The sequence below is a fragment of the Camelina sativa genome, chromosome 16 (assembly GCF_030686135.1).
Source record: "Camelina sativa cultivar CO46 ecotype springtype chromosome 16, ASM3068613v1".
Taxonomy (NCBI): Eukaryota; Viridiplantae; Streptophyta; class Magnoliopsida; order Brassicales; family Brassicaceae; genus Camelina; species Camelina sativa.
In genome coordinates this window covers 9,323,898-9,345,033 of record NC_141895.1, presented here as the reverse complement: position 1 = coordinate 9,345,033, position 21,136 = coordinate 9,323,898, and the positions used below count along the sequence as shown (strand labels likewise).

Below are 21,136 nucleotides of genomic sequence, written 5' to 3'. Positions count from 1 at the left end.
TTGCACAACTTGCTATGACAAAGACAAATAACTTGATCGATGGTTTGACGAAGGTCCTCACCAAAGATCAGATTAATGGAGTTATTGCTTACTTCAACTCACAACACCAACCTATCAATGTTGCCTCTACTTCTGGTGCCACCATTACCGCATTACCTGGTATAGCTTTCTCTCCTTCTACCATTGGTTTTGTTGGAGTTTTGAGGGCCACTGGAAACATTTTATCCTCAGAATCTTGGATAATAGATAGTGGGGCAACACATCATGTTTGCCATGATAAGAGTTTGTTCTTGAGTTTATCAGAAACTCTAAATAATTCAGTCACTTTACCTACTGGTTTTGGAGTTAAAATCACAGGAATAGGTACAGTGCAGTTAAATGAATGTCTCATATTGAGCAATGTTCTGTATATTCCCGATTTCAGGTTGAATCTTCTGAGTATAAGTCAGTTGACAAAAGATTTGGGATATAGAGTGACATTTGATGAAGATTCTTGCATGATACAGGATCCTATCAAGGGGTTGATGATTGGGAGTGGTGAGCAGATATCCAATCTATATGTCTTGGATGTTCAAAGCATTAAAGATTCTATTACCCAGAAGATCACTTTCTCTACAAACATTGTAGTTGATTCTAGTCTATGGCATAGTAGATTAGGACATCCTTCTGTATCAAGAGTAGACATTGTCACAGATGTACTTGGATTCAAAATGAGAAATAAAAGATCTTTTCACTGCACCATTTGTCCTCTTGCGAAACAAAAGCATCTACCCTTCAGATCTAATAATCATGTTTGTGCCTCTGCTTTTGATCTTATACACATTGATGTCTGGGGTCCCTTTGCAGTGCCAACGACAGAAGGATATCGGTATTTTCTGACTATTGTGGATGATCATACAAGGATTACTTGGTTGTATCTACTCAGGAATAAGAGTGAAGTTCTAACAATCTTCCCTGATTTTCTGAAGATGATAGAGACTCAGTATAAAAGTACAGTGAAAGGTGTTAGATCAGACAATGCACCAGAATTGAAGTTTGTGGAGTTATTCAAAGCAAAAGGGATCATTCACTATTTCTCATGCCCAGAGACACCTGAGCAAAACTCAGTAGTTGAAAGGAAGCATCAACATATCTTGAATGTTGCAAGACCTCTTATGTTTCAGTCAAAAGTGCCTATTGAATACTGGGGAGAATGTGTACTGACTGCTGTTTTTCTCATCAACAGATTACCCACTCCCATACTTTAGGATAAGTCTCCATATGAAGTTCTCACTTCAAAACTACCTGATTATAATGGTCTTCGTGTTTTTGGCTGCTTGTGTTATAGCTCCACATCCTCCAAAAACATAAACAAATTCCAACCCAGAGCAAAGGCATGTGTGTTCCTTGGCTATCCTCCAGGTGTTAAAGGATATAAACTTCTGGATTTGGAGACTAATAGCATATATGTTTCACGCAACGTCGTTTTTCATGAAGATATCTTCCCATATGCTAAAGGTGAGTCCACTGTCTTACCGGATTATTTTCCTAGCAATAATGCATCTACAGTTGTGAATGACTCTGTTGAACATAATGACGCAATTCCTGTAGTTGTGAGTGAATCTCCTACAGTTTTGAATGATGTCATCGACAGTTCCATTCCTGTAGATACGGCTAGTTCTAATGGTTCAAGGACTCGCAGAAAAACAAAACCACCTACTTATCTTGAAGATTATTACTGCAATCTGTCTTCTTCTGGTGTTGAATATCCTATCTCAGATTATCTGAGTTATAATGCCTTGTCAACTCCTTATAGAGCTTATATTTGCTCTGTAACGAAGCATGCTGAACCAACTTCTTTCAGTCAAGCCAAAAAGTCTGATGACTGGTTACAAGCAATGAATGCAGAGTTACAAGCTCTGGAGAGTACAGCAACTTGGGAGATATGCTCATTACCACCAGATAAGCGTGCCATCGGTTGCAAATGGGTTTATAAGGTAAAACTGAATGCTGATGGAAGTCTAGAACGTTACAAAGCTAGATTAGTAGCTAAGGGTTACACTCAACAAGAAGGCATTGACTTTGTTGACACCTTCTCTCCTGTGGCTAAAATGACAACAGTGAAGACTTTATTAGCAGTTGCAGCTGCAAAGAAATGGAGTTTACATCAACTGGACGTTTCTAATGACTTTTTAAACGGTGATCTCGAAGAAGAGATATATATGACTCTACCGCCTGGATATACATCAAAAGAAGGTGAAACTCTTCCTCCAAACGCAGTATGTAAACTGCAAAAGTCTCTATACAGTTTAAAACAGGCCTCCTGACAATGGTTCTTGAAATTCAGTGCCGTGTTAATGTCTTTGGGGTTTCAAAAATCACATTCAGATCATACTCTTTTTATCAGAAATATTAATGGAAAGTATGTTGCAGTCCTTGTCTATGTTGATGATATTATCATTACAAGTAATGATGATGGTGAAGTGGCTCAGCTAAAGGAGAATCTGCAAAAAGCCTTCAAGCTCCGAGACTTAGGTAATCCCCAATACTTTCTTGGTCTGGAAATTGCTAGAAATGCATCAGGAATATCTATCTGCCAACGAAAGTATGCTTTGGGTTTACTAGAGGAAGCTGGTCTCTTAGCTTGTAAGCCATCTTCTATACCTATGGAACCTAGTATAAAGCTAGTTTCTGATAGTAAGGAACCACTACTAGAGGATTCTGCTTCCTACAGAAGATTAGTTGGGAAAATGATGTATTTGACTATCACTAGGCCTGACATCACATATGCCGTCAATCGCTTGTGTCAGTTTACCGCAGCCCCAAAAGGATCACATATGCAGGCAGCTCTTAAAGTCTTGCCGTAAGAGAGGTAGCTTGGCTTGTTAATCTTCTCAGAGAGTTTCAGGCTCCTCAAACAAAATATGTGGCATTTTTGCCGTAATGGAGTTTGCCGTAAGAGAGGTAGCTTGGCTTGTTAATCTTCTCAGAGAGTTTCAGGCTCCTCAAACAAAATATGTGGCATTTTTCTGTGATTCAACAGCTGCTATACATATAGCTAACAATGCTGTTTTTCACGAACGCACAAAACATGTGGAGTTGGACTGTCATATTGTACGAGACAGAGTTGTTAGTGGTTTGATCAAGACTCTTCACGTCAAGACGGATCAGCAACTCGCGGATGTATTCACAAAGGCTCTACTACCGGCTCAGTTCAATGCTCTTATTGGCAAGATGGCTCTGAAATCTATATACTTGCCATCTTGAGAGAGGCTATTAGAGTATATAGAGAATGGTTTGATATTAACCAATTGTGATTGTGATTTGGTTGTAAACCGGAGTTAAACCGGTTAGCTTCATTACTATTAGTAATTGTAAAAACACAATCGAGATCAATAAGAGAAAATACAAAGTTCTTCTTCTTCTTCGTTTCCCTCTAACAAACTTTCTCCTAATAGTTTCATCGACGAACAAGGCTGCTCTGCTCCGACGGTGAGTTCCTTCTCCTTTTTTTTTTTTTGTCCTTTGAGGATTTATGCTCCCTAAGTCATCTGTTAAATTAGTTTCTAAATTTGAAGTTTAGGTTCTTCTTCTTCGATTTCAATAAACGGGAAGAGACTAGGGCTTGGACCAAGCTGCTTGATCAAGCACGAGTCAAGAAGGTGCGTTCCTTTTTGTTTTTTGTTTTGTTTTTTTTTTTGTTTTTGGCTCTGTAAATTGTTGATTTGTTGAGTAAATCATGGGAAAATGGAACAAAATTGCAAGACTAGTTTCTAATTTTTTGGTTTCTACTCCTTCCATGAGTTGTTAGCTCTTGATTGCTCTTTAATTTGTTCATCTGTTGGAGAAAATCATGGGAAAATGGAATTTTATTGCAAGCTCAGCTTCTTCCGTGAGTTGTTTTTGTTGTAGCTTAGTAGTAGATTGATTGTTCGTTCTTAGTGTTTACTGGTTTTCGTCAGTTCAAAAGGTTGAGGTTTCTCTATGGAAACTTTATAATGTTCATTGTTCAAAAGGTTTTCCCTTAATATGGTGATACTGTGATACTCCATTTCCTAAAGTGTTTTTCAGAATACTTGAGATCGAGTATAAAGTTGTTCAGTGTAAAGACAACCTTATTTTTACAGAACAACCTCCCTTTGATCCTCTTTTCATGCTTGTTGCTTTTCTGCTTGAATTTGTGTTTCATCCACTTGGAAAGCTTCTTCGTTACAGTTTTATATTTGGTGGGGTGACCTTGTTAACTCTTGTCTTTTTTGGCTCATCTTTCTCTCTAACATATGTGGGGTATTTATTTTCGTGTTCTCTTCTTTCCTCTCTGTCTTTTAAGCCCACTGATTGTATCCTCAAATCCCACTGAATGTATCACTTAACAGTAGCTTGATTGTTCATTCTTAGTGTTTACTGGTTCCGTCAGTGCAAAAGGTTGAGATTTCTCTGTGTAAACTTTTATAGTGTTCTCTGATTTCCATTTTTTTTTTGGAATGAATAGTTCTCAGATTTTTTCTATGTTATACTTTCTGAAACTTGCAATGTGATGAACAAACACGTGATTTCTCTATGTGGGGTTCTCTTGTGCAGGTTCTTCTGTTGGTTTCATCTTGTGTCTGCCATGGATTCAAATAAGAAGAGAGAGAAGTCTGCGATTACTGATATACCAACTGACTTGGTGCCTCAGATTCTGTCCTGGTTGCCAACCAAAACAGCAGTAACAGTGTCATATCTTTTGCTAAGAGGAGAGTGGAGAATCAAGCTCAATTGTTTGTCAAAGCTCAGATTCTGTTATGATAATGAAGAAGAGGAAGAAAAATTTGAAAGATTTGTTAATCAAGTCTTGGGGCTGAGAGGAGCAAACTGTGAGCTAGATAGTTTCTACCTGAAGATTAATGGTGAGATTGATGGAAGTGATGTGTCCTCTTGGGTTGACTACTCGCTAAATAATGGGGGTGCAGAAGATGAATCTTGGGATATATGATATAAAAGACGATTTTGAGCTGAACCCGAGAGTTTTCGTGCAAAAGAGTCTGGTCACTTTGAAGTTGGCCTCTTACCGAAACTTGATTAGCCTCTCTGGAGATGACGTAGCCGAAGTTGATCTTCCTTGTTTGAAGAAACTTTGGCTTGATGATATCATTATTGAAGACAATGAGATGTTTGTTAGGTTAATCTCGAGTTGTCCAGTCCTTGAAGAGTTAGTCATGATTGATATGAAGTGGCAACGATGGAATGCCTGTCTTGTGGCAAGCGCAAGTCTGAAGAGACTGAAGATCATCTGGAATAATGATGTAGAGATGGACGATTTTGAAAGATGCCCCCAAAGTGTGTCATTTGACACTCCGAAACTGTTATACCTTGAGTATACTGATCACGTTGCTGGGCAATATCCAGTATTGAATCTTGGTTCACTTATTGAAGCCAGGATCATAATTGAAACCATAGATGAAAAGGAGGAAGATGATGATGAGGAGGAAGAAGATGATGAGGAGGAAGAAGTGATTGTGAATGCTGGTGATGATGCCACAACTTTTATCACGGGGATAACAAGTGTTCGGAAACTTTATTTGTCTGATAACACTGTTCAGGTTTGTTAATTTTGTGCAGCTTGAGAATTGCTTGTCTAACAACACTAACACACTGATTTGATTGTGATTTGCTTATGTTTCAGGTTCTTCATCACCTAGTCCATGAATTTGTAAACTTGACTCACTTGACCATTCAAAATTGCAAAACACTAAGCTGGGACGTGATACCCGAGCTTCTCAAATGCTGTACACGTCTGGAAACCCTTGTATTGGAGGTAAGAAACCAAGCTGCTGCTTAGTAAATTCAGTTTTATTAGTAAAAGCTAACCTGAGGAAAACAGATGCATCAACTGATTAATTTCTGTTTTTCTTTTCTGTTTAGGGACTTTTCCACTTAGTCACAGATAAGTGTGGTGATGTGTGTCCCTGCCAGATGAGGGATGAGTCTTACCTTGTAACATCTCCTGTAACTTTTCTGGAGATATATGAAATAGGAGAAGTTATCGAAGATGAAGCAAGATTTGTTGAGCAAGTGAGTTTCTTTCTGATGAGAATGCCAGGACTCCAACAAGTGAAGATATATGGCAAAACCGAAGATAGTGTTACTGCTCTGAATGGCAGTCAACTTTGGAGACTTGAAGGCAAAGCATCCCCTACGGTTCAGTAACCATAGCTTAAAACATATACTTATGTTTTTGGTATTTTCTGATCTGAAACCGTCTTTTTCGCTCTCTCTCCCTCTCTTTTGACGCGTATTGTAGGAGTAATTCTGGACCAAGTTGAAAAAGTCTTTTGTATGCTCTATTACATGTTTGTGTGATTCAGTACTTGTCAATTTATGGCTGTAGACGTGTCTTCTTTTAGATAATGAGTTCTTATTATCAAAACACGTATACTCTTTTTAGTTCCCCTGTTTTGCTTAAAAAGCCAGCAAACACAAACATAAAAACAACTTTAAATAAAAAAAACTATACTGAAACTTCCACTATGAAGCTACAAAGCTGTGGCTTGATAAACTAGCGAGGCAGCCTCACCACCAGAATTTTGGTTATTGAGCTTGCCAGCCAATAGTTATCTCTTCTTCACTCCATTCTGGAAATTCAATCATTAGAGGCTGAGACGAACTTTTCCGAGTTTGCAGACCCGTAAAGCAGCGGGCAAACATCAATCGATTCTTTCAAAGCCGTGGAGCAGATGAAGAATCCTTGCCATGAATCTCAAATGACTGGGCCAGCCTCCAAGATAGATTTGATAAGAGTCAACAAACAGCTAGAGAAAGTTACAAGGTTCACAGTTGGGATAGATGATTAAAGTTGTGATAGACTGATCCATTCCTCTTGATATATCATAGACAAAGTTGATAAGAGAATGTGATGTGAGGCACAAGGATGCAGTACCTTCTTCTTTGGACGACACTCGCTAAGACCTACAACAAAATGCTGTCAGCTACCATCAAGGTCACAAGTGTTCCTGATAACCCAAAAGCAGTGCCTAGCATCAGTATACAACCAAATGAAATCAAAAGCAGAGATGTACCATGATCAGCCAGGACAAACCAAACATTTAACTACAACCAAAACAAAACTCTGTGAATTGTGTAACAGACTATACAATATACATGCACTAAAGTGTGAACAAACCTCTTATCCTCCTCCATGTACTGAGTTTGTTAGCTGCTCCTGCATATGCAAATCCAAATACAGAGAGAGTTAACACTCGCTCTCGATTTCCTTGTCGTCGTCTTTGGTAGGTCACAGATACTCCACGGGTTATACTTTCTTCCTTATCCACGGATGTACGGCTTGCCGTTTTGCCGGACCGGGGCTCTTTTCCGGTGGTGTCCTCGACACTCCTCCGGCCGAACGTCTCGTTACCACCGACTCAAGTGTTAAGGCCATCTTTCTTGTTGGGCTTTATGTGTCATTTGCTCGTAGCCCAACTAGTCCAAAGCCTAAATTTGAAGGGAATTCGGTCAATTTAAACCGACTTGATCTGCAATGGGAACAATATTGTTTTCTTTTGGATTTTTTTTTTATAAAAAATATTATGATTTTCAAAGTTTGATAGAACTTTTTCAAGTTTTTTTTTATTTTACTAATTTTCTGATAAAATTTAAATTTGATTTTATGCAGAAATTATTTGATAGGAAAAGTTATATATATATATTTTTTATACATATTAACGTGTAGTGTATAGAATTGATATTAGATTTTATTATATTGTAATATACAATTAATTCGTATTAAAATATTAGAAACTTAATCACGCGATGCATGGGTTATAAAATCAAAAATATTTTATAAGTCAAAATTTTTTTTTATTAAATTATATATAAAATGCACATGGTATTATTTATATTTACTTTGAAAATAATCTAAATATATACATTTATAAGTTTATAATTATGAAGTGTGTTAAAAGAATGACAATTTTCACAAATAGCATAAAATATGTTTTAGTTTTAAATTTAGCACATCATTTCTAAAATATTATCATGTGCAGATTTTATGATGTGCACAACATGACTACAACAACAGCGTCAACGCTAATGGTCATCTCTATCAGCTTGGTCAGTTTCAAACACAACAGCAGCACGGAGCATTCAATTGGGATCAACCTGGAAGCAAATTTATGTCTCTCTATGACCTCCCACAACCTCTCCAATAACTTTATCTTTTATTTTTGGGGTTCAAATTATCTTTTACATGACTAAGAAACATATATAATTAATTTTTGTTAGTGCAATTATCAGTTTTAAGACATTATTATATATCTATCTCTGTGTTTGTTTTATTATGTCTGGTTTTTTAAAAGTGTAATATGACTAAAGAAGATGTCATGTGAACTATTAATGTCTTCATGAGAATATGACTCTTTTCCTATACTTCCTCTTTTAATTTTGAATATGACTCTTTTCCTATACTTCCTCTTTTAATTTTGCTAGCGATTTTAAGATTTTTGTTGCTTGTTATACTTATTTCTGAGAATTATACCCTAAGCAAGCTAAGTTTTAAAGAAGGGTTAGAAAATAAGACGAATCAGAAATTAGTTACTTTAATGGCTTTTTAAACTATGTACAAATTCCAGAGCAAGGCAAATGTTGAAATCGTTTAGGACTCTCTTTTTCATATTGAGGGTTTCCTTCTATTGAAAAAGCTGAAGTATACCGGGAAAATCTTTGTTTTCGCCGGATTTGATAGGATATTTTCTGTTTATTTCACAATATCTACTGAATCTTTGAAGATTACGAGTCAAGTCTAATCTAGTTCTTCAGCCTCACCACGCCGCCAGAAAGATAAACCCCAGATCTGTACTCAATTTTAGGGTTGATTACGTGTGGAATAAGCTATGGAATACGCTTTGGACAAAGCTCTGTAAGAGATGTCGCTTGATGATGACTAGCCGATTGTTCTACAAGATTTTCCTCAGTTTAGTTCGTGCGTTCGTAATGAATGTAGTATCATTGGGAAGCTTCTATGTCCAGAAAATAAAAAAAAAATGTCTAGTCTGATTCACGAAATGCCATGGATGTGGCGTGTCTATAACCGGGCAAGGGGTATTGCTTTACCCAATGATAGGTTTCAATTCATATTTGACTCAGAGTCAGATCTCTCCACGGTATTGGATACTGGTGCCTGGACTTTCAATGACTGGAGTGTCACTCTGGAAAGATGGGTGGAAAAGCCACCAGAAGATTATTTGAAGGTTTTACCAATATGGATCCGACTGAGGAACATTCCGGTGAACTATAATACATCGGACACCATCAAGGAGATTGTAGGTCGGATTGGTCGAGTTACGCATGTTGCTTTCGACCCCCTCAAACCTTTGAGCAAAGGATATGTCAGGGTCATGATTTTATTTGATGTCAGTCGACCATTGAAGAATTCTCGAGAGCTCTAACTCCCATCAAGGGAAACGGTAGCTATTGGAATTTATTTATTTCTTTTTTGACCAGTTATTCTAGAAAACAATTTCTATTTTTTAATTAACGTTTTTAAAATTAACTAAGGACAATTGTTCATTAGTAATTTCTACCAATTCAACTTAGTCTCAGCCATATTAACTCTCAATGAACAGAGAAAAAAGACAAAGAAGTGAACTAATCATCAAACAGTAGGAGATTACAAAAAAAAAAGTTGTTAGGTTAGGTGTTTTATTTTTTGTGGCATCTTAATTCTTATAATCATTTTACGAATCCACTAAGTTAAATATTTATGGAGTGCGTGAGTAATACACAAAAAGTCCTTAATTAGTTCCTAGTTATATCTACTAGGTTGGTATCCGCGCTACACCGCGGGATTGTTTTTATGTGTTTTTATTTTATAAACTTTTTATTTTGCATTTTATAGATAATTTTCATTATGTTGTTTTGAATCAAATTTCATAATCAATAAAATATTTGATTGTGCTCGATGATAATTTTTGTTTTTTCATTATTATTTGTTTCATAAATGTTTTTTAGACAAGACTATTTTATTTTCATAAACGAATGTGGGAGTTCCCAAGAATATACTATTTTTTTAATTAAAAAAAAAAGAAAGATATAAAGAACCATGGAGTACCGGTAGAAACAACAAACCGAGCAGGTAGATAGCCTGATTACAAAATCCATTTGTTTTGTTAAACTAAGAAGTTTTTTTTTCTCATTACTCAGATATTTCAAAGTGATAGAAAGCTTTGTTTTTTTATTTTTTCTGATTAACATGGTGGATGTTATGACAGTATTTGTGTTTAGTTTTGTGCTATGTTGCGGGATATATTTTTTGGATAATTTTTTTTTCAGTAGAAATATGATATGTAATAAATCATATTGTTTAAAATCATTATTACATCAAACAAATGTGTGGCAAGCATTTTTGAAGAAATTGTTTGGCATCAAGTGGCATTTTGACATCAAACCAATGTGTGCCTAGCATTTTTGAAGAAGTTGTTTGGCATCAAGTGGCATTTTGAGGGAACACCATGTCTTATATGATTGTAGAACAATTATTTGTCTAAACCAAAGTTCGTTAAGCAAAATATTATGCACCAAAGTCATCGTATATAAACTAAGATGACAATCAAGATAAAAAAAATCGGTTTCACTTTGACTACCATATATTTTATGTGAACCAAACCAAATATTTCAAAAGGGAAAAAAAAAATCAGTTTAAACCTAACTACTTAATCGGTTCAATTCAGAACAGACCGAACCAACCGAAACATATGACGGGGCATATACCTCTAACTGGGTCATAATCCACTAACTCAAATTTGGTTAATGAATCTGTCTCGACGTGGGGTATTAGCTCATGCTCCAAGGATGACATCTTTTAGGTAATACCCTGCATTCATACCTGAAATTACTTGTTGTTTTCGATTTTGTTTATTACTCTAGCCAAAAATTAATAGGCATGTAGTTCTCAAGTCTAACTTCCATATGATCAATAAGTAAGGGCCCAACATATCTACTGCTAATAAGGAAATGGAATATCAAAAGGACATTCACTATCAAAATCAAGAGTGGTATTGAATCAATAAATCGAGAATAATCAATGAACGAGTTTGTGTTCCAGTAAATAACCTAGATTTTTTAAAATGAACTGCTCAAGCCAGAATGAACAATGGTGGAGAAACACTAACACATGACTCAAATTTCTATAAAAACTAAAATCAGTTTTTATAAAGAAACCTAAAATTACCTGCAACCTCAAACACTATATAACACCATCTTCCATCTCTTGAAAGCTCACCAACGTCCATGAGCTTACCTGCAAGCTCACCCAAAAACGGTAAAGCTTCCAAATCTATCACAAAAATGACCAGATCTCAATAAACAATTCAGCCAACAAACAGAAAAACAAAATCATAAAAAGATTAGAACCAGCCTTTTGGTCTCCTTGACGAGAAGCTTGAGGTAGCTCATTCAAGCAGGTTTTTGTGTTCTTCTTTTGTTGTAACTTAGGCTCATGACAAAACTCCACCTTAAAGAATGTACACAAGAAAAACACCATTAGAACTCGGCATTTCAGCAAACACTTAAGCCACATTATAAGAGAGAGGAAGACAAGAAAAAAGACTCAGCATTTAAAATAGAAATAATTAAATTTTCAAAAATTTACTACAAATTAGAAGAAAAAAAGAGAAATCAAGGTCATATCGTCGTCTTCTTGGCAGCAACCTTCACTCCTCTCTTCGTAGGCCAAGACCCTCAAATTCTATATCTTTAGCATCTTTGTAGCATTATGCACTTGTGAAGTATTGTGGTTTTCTATGTCTTGACACATCAAATCTTAGAGCAAGTGCAACAAAAATACCTAAAGGAAAACAAAAGCTAATGTCTTATATTCATATAATATCCGACTAAATAAAAGAGTGTATAACCAAAAGCTGTATATAGTTATTGAGTTAGGCATAATAGAACATACCGGGAATGACAATGTCACCAAGGCCAAGCATAGGATAGGGTCTTAGAGCATTGCCCGTAGGGAATAAAAACTGAAACAAATATGCAACAATGAGATTACTGACAAGATCACAACAACAAGAAAAATCAAATTAATTTATTTGGTGTGTACTTCTGAGGCAATTTTACTAACCTATATTGGAGCATCAAAGGATTCGATAACTTGAATGGTCTTATCATCTAATCATTCCAAATAAATTTCAATAATAACATTCAAAGATGCGGTTCTTACCAAAAGGATGGCACCAGTCTTGAATGATCCAAGAGAGAGCATCTCAATTCCCTGTATTGGCCACACGATTAAAAAGAAAAATAAGTCACACCCAACAACAGTAACGACTATCATCATAAACATAATTCACATTGACGCATTATGTCAAACAACATAAGCTCACATATATATATATATATATATATATATATATATATACTTCAATACAAATATCGAAAACAAACCAATGTTAGAAAGGAACAAACAACTGGTCGAGTCATAACTAAAAGCTCATAGGAGTACAACATCAAACATCTCTAAAATTGATCCCCCAAGTTCTTAGTCTATAGACTCAGTTTGACAAATTAGGTTTCAAGGTAGGCTTTTCATCGAGCGAAAACAAATTAGGTTTTCAAATCGGCACAACAGAACAATCCTTTCGTAAACGGAACCACATAAAAGTCTGTGGCGCTAAGAGAGAATAGAAGAGGTTGTACCTTGATTCTTCGGCGAGGAATCAATTGAGAGTTCTAGAGAGAGCGTGGCGTCGTAGAGACAGAGAGAGTGTATTCAAACAATACAAAAATCCGGCATGAAGCTTCCATCGAGTATTGAATTTGATCGATAAAAAGAAGAAAAGAAGAAATCAAGCATGTCGGGCCATGGTATAAACGGCGACGAAGAAGAAGAAGAATTTGAGAAATAGATCAAACACTCTCTTTCGTTTCTCTTTCGTCCACGTACGAGTATAATTATATGATCTGTATTAATGTTATAATTTGATAGGACAGAAATTTTTACCTAAGTGTCATCACCTCTGTCAACACTACGGTGTGAAACGTTCTAGTTTTATTGTATTGATTTTCGGCATATTTTTTGTTGTAATCTCTCCTCTCAAGTAATCAAAATAATGAACAAGTTAATAACATATTAAAATTTTGACCCGAAACCTAAAAATGAACAAGTTAAACAACACGCGGACGTAGTGAGAGTTATCAATCTTTAATTATTGCTATCGGTTGTTCAAAAAAAAAAAGTTATTGCTATTTTAACCAAATTAAAATCTTTCATAAAAGTTAAAAGAATAACTTGAAAAGGGAATATTCCTTTATTATTTTAAAACATGGTAAAGAGTTGGTTAAGGTTTTTAATAAGAGATCGATATATAGACTTTCCTTTTTACATTCTTTACTTTCCTTTTTAAAATCGGGAATTTGAGTAATAAGTTCTAATTTTTTTAAGAAAAAAAAATCGTTAACTAATGCAAGTTTTTAGGCTCAGCCCATATATATTAACTTCTCAGTGAAAAAAACACACAAGTCGTGTAGAGATGGATGCCAAGAAGAGAAGAGGCGTAAACATCTTAGATGACATTGTAGAAGAGATTCTGGTGAAGGTTCCGGTGAGATCACTGGTGAGATTCAAAGCGGTGTCGAAACAATGGAAAGGAACCATAGAATCAAAGTGGTTCGCAGATAAACAGGTCAGGTCTCAGAAATCTCTAGGGGGAGGACAAGCGAGAATCGTCAGAATTGTACCACGCTTTGGGAGAAAAACACGCAGAACTCGTCTCACTCTTGAATAATCCAAGGTATAAGCTGGTGTGTTTTTTCAAGGCTGATAATGAAATGGTGAATAAATCTACTAGGTGCAAGGTTTTTGCCCTCGACTCTAATACTTGGAGATACGTAGATCCGCCTCACCGTCGAGTTTACTATGACCACCCTATAATTCACGTGGATGGAGTGCTTTATTGCTTCGGCTAGAACAATATGGAAGAGTGCTTCATTGCTTTTGATCTTCACACAGAGACGTTTCAAAGCTATTCGGTTACACCGGATGTCGGGTCTGGATACTTACGTGAATTAAGCATGTGCGCTCTTAATCATCGTCTATGCATCTTCAGGAGTGCTCCTTATATAAACAGGGGGGACCTTTTCTTGAAAATTTGGGGTCTAGACATAAAAAAGGGATCACCGGAAATCATGTATTCCATTGAATATTCTTGCCTCCCGCCTGAAGTCGACCAGATGACAATGATTCCAGTGGCAACTATCAACAATTATCTTATCCTTTCAAATCTTTCTCATACCATCTGGGTTTTCTACGGTTCCAAAACCCACATTTTTCGTGACAACCATTCTTCTGGGTCTAGATACTTTATGTCTTTTTTTGAGACGCTAGCCTCTCTCTACCAATAACTCTTATGACGTTAATAAAATTTATTAGCTTTTGACATTCAAAATAAATTACAAATTAATACTCTTATGGAAATTACACACCAAGATATAAATTGCTTAAGCTTTTTGAACACAAACACACCATGATAGAAGCTTTTTACACAAACACACCATGATAGAAGCTTTTTGTTTGTTGCAGCAAAAAAAACAGAGCATAGAGAGATTAGAAAAAAAGAGTAGAGAAGAAGATGGGAGCACACACATTTAACAAGTTCAGTAGTGTCAATGTGACACCACCTACATCTCGCCGAGACTTGTAGATTCTCTTAGATCATAGTAACATCTTAATTTGCTCTCACAACAGCTATATCATCTTCTAGATCTAAGATGTGCCAAACCAGCAAAGATTGTTCACTATTCTGCCTAATCATTCTTGTTTCCTTTCTCACATTCTATCTGCAAAGCTTTCATCTTTTGTGAATTTAGCTCCTGACGCATACATTAGGAATAAAACTAGTATTAGTGCTTCAAAGTATCATAGCCAAGATCATAGAAACAGAATCAGACTTGGCCAATGTAGACAAGGATACTGAGAATGCACAAGACAATTCACATACAGACACAACCAAAATTCAATTAAATCCTCAGCAACTGAACTAGAGTCTACATATACACACTTTGCTGCAATCTACTTATATAGGATCCAAACTAATACATGCTAAGAGCGACACAAACCTGATCAAGAACCAGCTATCCTATCAACCATGCTTACAACTGATCCAATGTCACTTAACTGCAGAAGAAAGTGCTTGTGGCGAGTTGGACTTCACCTGAAAAAAACCAAAAGCATACATCAAGTTCAGAAGAATGTTTCAACGACAAAAGAGGAATGGCAGCTACGAGACTGCCCTGTTGCAAATACCCTTCAAAATCAGTAATGTTACCTACGGCTCTAATAAGGACACTAACAATCCATTACCCAATCGAGACCAGACAAACAAGGTTCATAGATTTAGTATAGCTCACAATGCAGCAATCTTTAGATCCAAGTTAATTCATATATCCTTAGTCAAATCAATGAGTCTAACCTTTAGAAGAGCATCACTTCCAGTCATATATCCAAAATTCTGAAGGAGAAACGTTTTGACAATTAAAATGAAGCAACCTGAACAACCTGAAACAGAAAAGAAAAGACCGATAACTGCTTAATACTCTACCTTACAACAATTCCCAATTCAGATAACCCTAATATTAATCACAATTCACATCTTAACAACCCTAATTCATCAAGATTTACACACGAAAACATGTATAATCTTACCCGGAGAAGCATATTACACCATCGTTTCACCAAACTCACCAATATGGAATCACTAAATTTCCGATGAGGTTCACCGATACCGACCACCGTCGGTTGATATGATGCACAGGAAGAATGACGACTTTCTTTGCGACTTCTCTTCCAATTTCAGAACCCAGACGGCGCATAAGGAAAATCGTTCGATTTCGGCGAAATCATTTCGCCATCACCGACTAGACCAAGAGAGAAAAAAACGAGCAAGACAGAACAAAGTCGAGGAAGAGAAAGGAGGAAAAAATTTCTTTTTTTTTTTGTCTCAAACTATTAGCCAATCAGATAGAGCCACAACAGGGTTTCTTACCATCTCTAAAATCTCCCTAATAAGAGACGATTCTACACTTTTTTTTATTTTATTTTTCATTTATTTTTTTACACTTTTTTATTAGAAACCCTACTAAAGAGACTCCATTGGAGATGCCCTTAAATTCCTCCTGCATAAACGTTTCTCCCCTTGTGTGGACCCAATATTAGGTTTTTTATTTTTATTTTGGGCTAAAAATTAAGAGCAACTGGGAGTGTCGTGCTCTTACTCACCTGACTATTCAAAGTTACAAGACAATACACTAGGATGCAACTCCAAAGCTGCTCATACGCCGTCCACAATAGAAAACCTTCGTGTGAGAAACCAAGCTGCTTAGTGAATTCAGTTCTATTGTGTTAAAAGCAAAATGTGCAAAACAGAAAAGTGATTATCGTTATCTTTTATAGTTCAGGGACTCTTCCATATCTTCACCAAAAATCAGAAACTACAAAAATCAATTATAAACTGCAAACACATTCATGGCCTATGTCTTTGTACGACAACACATAAGAGCATAATAATACTCTGAAAATGAGCTCTTAAATAATATTTTAATGTAATAATATTATTTAATTTATATTTTGTTTGTTTTAAAAAAACAACCAATCAGTTTTTAACATGTAGCAGAGAGAAAAGAGTGTCTCTAAAAATCTGGGCAGGGACATTCTGTCTATTTCTCTCCTCCACTTTTTGTTATTTTTATCTTTTTTTTTATTCTTTTGACACTCATGACCAATGGTCATGCTCATGCTCTAAAAGAAAAAAGAATATAATACAATTTAACCCTAATAAAAAAACCAAACACGTGGTTAAAAAATATATATAAATACAAAAATACAAATACAAATACTATTCACTATATTGCTTCTCACATTTATTCAAAGTTGATCTTGATCACATTATTTAATTTCCCGAAAATTATTAAAATAATTCAAAAAACCAAATAATGTTTTAAAGAAAAAAAAACTGTTTTACAATGACTGTTACATTATCAAATTAATTTTACATTCAATTCAAAAAAAAAAAGTTACAAAGAAAGAGTTTGCAAAAAAAGATAGTATCAGGAACACACCATTATTGGAAAAAAAAAACAAAAAATTGGGAATGGTGCAAGTCATGGTGTGAATCAAATGTTTTCCAGAAAGGGCTTATTAGGCAAATGTTGAGAATTAGGACGAGAAAAGTTCCCCAATAGGACAACATTGACGTACTCATTAGGAAAATGTGCAGGAAGTCCTGGAATCAACAATCCGACAAGCCTAAAGCATGTCAATAACCATCCTTCCCTATATTCTCTACCTTGCCAACACGACATGATGAAACTCCTTATTAACTCCCACAATGCGTTCATTATCTTTGGTATTACGAAGAAGATGTTGAAGTAGTTTTTGTTTGGCTCCTCTTCTTCCACCTGAATATTATATCAAATATGTTAATATAAATTATGGGATTGTGTGGAAACAAGAAAAAATTCTCGTTTTCCATATCTGGACATATTTCTATCTATAAATAATTTTACTATGTTAAATATATATATATATATATATATATATATATATTAAACGGGGATAAAACTTATTTAAAAGTAAGAAATATTGAAACTTCTAATTCTCTATAGAATCTACTAGCTAGTGTTTTTCATTAATATTGCTTCCTATCTCTCACATGAAATTTTGTGAAGTCTTCTCATGTGGGAAGGGACAAAAACTTTTTCAAACCCTAATAATGAGTGACTAATTTAAAGAAACAAAAGCATATGTTGTTATTTATAACCAACCTTTCCTTTGTAGAAACTGTTACAGTAGAGGCAGTCGCCAAAATGTTTGAATAATAGTGTCTTGTCGTCGAAAGGCAACCTAGGAACCATATCGTTACAATAGACATATCTTTTGTACTTCACGCGGAATTCCCTTAATTTTTCTTTCATATAATTTCCGAAATCTGCGTTTCCTACGCGTGGTTGCCCAAATGTATAAACTCCTTCAAGCCTCTCCAATATTTCTGTCTCATCTTGCATCATTAACACGGCTGTGAACAGGATTGCTAGGGCTCCACCTAGACTATGTCCGGTCAGAATAAATTTAGATGTTGGGTTTTGGTTGAAAACCTCTTTCATCTGACTCAAAATTGTGTAGTATGCAAGTTGACTTGTTTCATTTTGAGTTTCGTGAGAGTTTATTCCTTCATGCCATCCTTCTTTAGGAAGGCCTAAAGCTTTCATAAATCCGCCGTGGATCTTTCCCACATTCATAACCTCATACCTATTTTGAAATTCGCAATAGTTTTATCAAGAGAGAAGCTAATAATATTGAACATAAACCCCTAAATCTAGTTATATACACAAATATATTATTATGTAGATTTGTGAGGATAGAAAGTTACAACAAGAGAAAAGAAAATTACCAAGAGAGATCCAAGTCTGTACACCAATCATCAGCGTTGAAAGGATCAGTGCCTCTGAAACTGATGACGATGAGGTTCGGATTTTGTTTTGTGTCCCTTATAATAATCACTTCTGTTGACCTCGTTTGTATGTAATCTGAAAAATCAAATTAGTTCTATCGGTTTTAAAATTGCGAAAATTGTAAATTACAAGAAAAAAAAATTTATAATCAATTTTTATTAATAAAGAATTTATGTTCCATTATAAAAAAATAAAATTATACAGAAAGTTAAAATTCAAATTATTTTAAATATATGATTGGATAAATCTCTGAAATTTTTGAAAATGGAATTTGTAAGCCCAAACAAGTGAAAGAACATAACTATATATAACATTTCTTAGATCATGATTATTGATTTGATTAGTAAGAAAAACTAAAACATCCACATATCAATATCAGATGGTGCATGTTTTCACGTGGTATCAGCATTTTTGGTCCAGTACAGTTAATTTTTCATTATACTTACTGTCTATGAGAAAAGGGAAGCAGTCTCACCATTCCGGCAGGTGTAGAAACCCAATAAGTCCATCTTTGCCCAATAACATAATAAAAAAATGATAGTGATCATTTATTAATTTCAAAATTAAAGAGAACATGCATGATCATGGAGAAAGATACAGCCTGTATATAATAATACTGCATTGTTTCCGTATTTTAAGTCTTCTTTTTTTTTTTTAATCTTAAAAGGAAAAACTAAATGTACTATAGAAAACGTTTTTCTATTGTTTAGAGACTGATGAGAGAGTCGGAAGAAAAAAAAGTTAGTCAATAAAACCTGCCAGTGGTCTTGAAGAACGGATCTGATACAGTTTTCGTTCTCGTAAGACAGCTTAGAAGCCATAATTGACAAGAGTGGTTTGTATCTTTCATCCCCTATCTCTATGCTCTGGCCTAAACCTAAGTCTACTCTTTGGTCTAGGTTTCCGTTTAACGATGCAAATGTGGCTGATGTTTTTTCCGGCCAAACAAACCTTCCTGAAAAGTTACAAAAGTAATATAAATGCGAAACTTAGGGTATATATATGACCGAAGATATGATATTTATTTGACAGATTATGTACACAAGTATGAGTACACAAGTATCTACAAATTATATAGATAATAATGCAAGATAATTTACAGAAAATATGGTTGTATTTACGTATTAAGTAGTAACACCTAGCTCATGCCTTCACTGCTTTTATTTCGTATGAAGAATATTAATTCATAGTAACCATCACTTATGTGCTGATTCAAGAAATCAATATATATGAATTAATTAGAATTAGAATTTGTATTTTATTTTATTTTTGTGTAATTTCTAACCGAACTTGTATCAATAATAAGTTATAAACAAGAAAGTCAAAAGAAAATCTAACCTTGGACAAGATTTAGGAATATCTTGAAGAAGCCACCATTGGAAGAAGGAAGGTTGAGCCAAAAGCCAAGAGCGAATCCGAAGAAGGAAAGAGGTTTCCTGAGGATAATCATTAGTTTCTGAACAACGATGGATACAAAGATGATCCATCGTCCCCTGAATCGGCAAAGATCATTATGAATGTTCTCTACCGAAGAATCAACGAACTTTCTATTTTCGAGATCCGAGTAGAAGAGAAGATATATCAGATCCATGACGGTGGCTTCTCTTGGATCAAGAACAAAATAGTTTTCAGGTTGAACCATTTTGTTGTTGTTAGTAGTTTGGTTGTCAACGTTAATTGAGCTTTGAAATGTGAAAGATTTGTTTTGCAAGCAAAGTCACGATTAGCTTTGTGTAGTTATAATGGTTTTTTTTAATATAATTCTGCATTTCTAGGGTTCCATTCATATATTTAATACCACGAGTCCATGCTCGGATTGTTTATTCCTATATCAAGACTTGATGATCAATGGCATTTTTTTTATACCATTGATCAATATTCGTCTTAAATTGCACAAAGACTTAACCGTAAACGTGACTCGCCGTTACTAAAATTTATAACGACGGAAACCCTCATTAGTAAACTACTCTTATCTGCTGTGTACGTAATACGCTGTAACATGTTACCACACCAACATGTAAGTTGACCTCTTAGTTAAATGGGTACAATCCTATACAACTACGTAGGGAAAGTCTAGGAGATCTTCTATCATGATATTTAGAGGCTTTGATGGTTTGTAGGATGGTCTTCGTTGGCTTTGCATAATAAACAAACTCATCTTTGTCATGTCATATTGTCATGCATTTGAAAATATTAAAATTTCAAAGTCGCCTAGCTTCGCAATAACAATAATTCTTTTAGTATCACAAATTGTTGTTCCATCGGAACAAGGCATTACTAGTATTCCATTTGCAGCAACATAATTATGAATTCAATAATGTCCTTACACGTAAATATATTGCATAAACTAATATAAATAAAATATTCTTGATAGAAACATCTTAACGATTCTGATCAATAGAAAAAAAAAATTCACAAGATCGTTAATATCATTTCTGAAATCGTACCACTTGGGCGGGCCTCTCTAGCTACTTGGAAATGATATATCCTTAAACAAACACAGGGGCTTGCCTATGGGTAAGAAAAAATGCATTTGCCTCAGGTCCAAAATATATAGTTTTTGTGTGTTTTTTTGGAATCCCATTTTTGGAAAATATAGTGTATCATTATGGTTTTGAGAGTTCTTTTATTTCCTAACAACCCATGTATGACTTATTTGAATATATTTATT

The 21,136-nt window shown here is 35.1% G+C and overlaps 2 protein-coding genes, 2 long non-coding RNA genes and 2 pseudogenes across 8 annotated transcripts; 3 read left to right on the top strand and 3 right to left on the bottom strand.

Moving 5' to 3' along the window:
* The first annotated feature begins 3,387 nt into the window (after nt 1-3,387).
* On the top strand, nt 3,388-6,405 carry LOC104758997 (F-box protein At1g56610-like; annotated as a pseudogene). Its single transcript, XR_015583511.1, has 5 exons — nt 3,388-3,471; nt 3,563-3,641; nt 4,561-5,561; nt 5,645-5,776; nt 5,884-6,405. The product of XR_015583511.1 is annotated as an F-box protein At1g56610-like (transcript).
* Nucleotides 6,360-7,384, bottom strand: LOC147925362 (uncharacterized). The gene is made up of 3 exons (XR_015583512.1): nt 7,142-7,384; nt 6,899-6,971; nt 6,360-6,726 (listed from the first exon to the last, which is right to left on the bottom strand). It is a non-coding gene; the product is annotated as an uncharacterized LOC147925362 (long non-coding RNA).
* Nucleotides 7,385-9,020: 1,636 nt separating this feature from the next.
* On the top strand, nt 9,021-9,404 carry LOC147925361 (uncharacterized protein At4g02000-like). The gene has a single exon (XM_087492587.1). It carries the CDS (start codon nt 9,021-9,023, stop codon nt 9,402-9,404), a length of 384 nt encoding a protein of 127 aa, XP_087348713.1.
* Nucleotides 9,405-10,493: 1,089 nt separating this feature from the next.
* Nucleotides 10,494-13,029, bottom strand: LOC104758998 (uncharacterized). Of its 4 annotated transcripts, none has more exons than XR_015583508.1 (6): nt 12,658-13,029; nt 12,083-12,232; nt 11,912-11,981; nt 11,606-11,800; nt 11,186-11,467; nt 10,494-10,828 (listed from the first exon to the last, which is right to left on the bottom strand). It is a non-coding gene; the product is annotated as an uncharacterized LOC104758998 (long non-coding RNA). The 4 variants fall into 4 exon arrangements; XR_015583510.1 differs by having other exon boundaries at nt 12,182-12,232; nt 12,658-12,936; XR_762800.3 differs by having other exon boundaries at nt 11,665-11,800; nt 12,182-12,232; nt 12,658-12,936.
* Nucleotides 13,030-13,471: 442 nt separating this feature from the next.
* On the top strand, nt 13,472-14,447 carry LOC147925360 (putative F-box protein At1g14315; annotated as a pseudogene).
* Nucleotides 14,448-16,930: 2,483 nt separating this feature from the next.
* LOC104759000 (triacylglycerol lipase OBL1-like) lies at nt 16,931-20,186 on the bottom strand. Its single transcript, XM_010481976.2, has 6 exons — nt 19,804-20,186; nt 19,221-19,420; nt 18,941-18,974; nt 18,405-18,540; nt 17,779-18,262; nt 16,931-17,412 (listed from the first exon to the last, which is right to left on the bottom strand). Exons 1-6 carry the CDS (start codon nt 20,105-20,107, stop codon nt 17,128-17,130), a joined length of 1,443 nt encoding a protein of 480 aa, XP_010480278.1. The 5' UTR covers nt 20,108-20,186; the 3' UTR covers nt 16,931-17,127.
* Between the last annotated feature and the right edge of the window lie 950 nt (nt 20,187-21,136).

Excerpts from the sequence above, each read along its gene's own strand:
- LOC147925361 (XM_087492587.1), top strand. The coding sequence starts at position 9,021 with ATGCCATGGATGTGGCGTGTCTATAACCGGGCAAGGGGTATTGCTTTA.
- LOC104759000 (XM_010481976.2), bottom strand. The coding sequence starts at position 20,107 with ATGGTTCAACCTGAAAACTATTTTGTTCTTGATCCAAGAGAAGCCACC. Across the intron at positions 19,421-19,803 it reads ATTCCTAAATCTTGTCCAAG|GAAGGTTTGTTTGGCCGGAA; the intron begins GTTAGATTTTCT and ends GTAACTTTTCAG. Across the intron at positions 17,413-17,778 it reads ACAGTTTCTACAAAGGAAAG|GTGGAAGAAGAGGAGCCAAA; the intron begins GTTGGTTATAAA and ends TATAATATTCAG.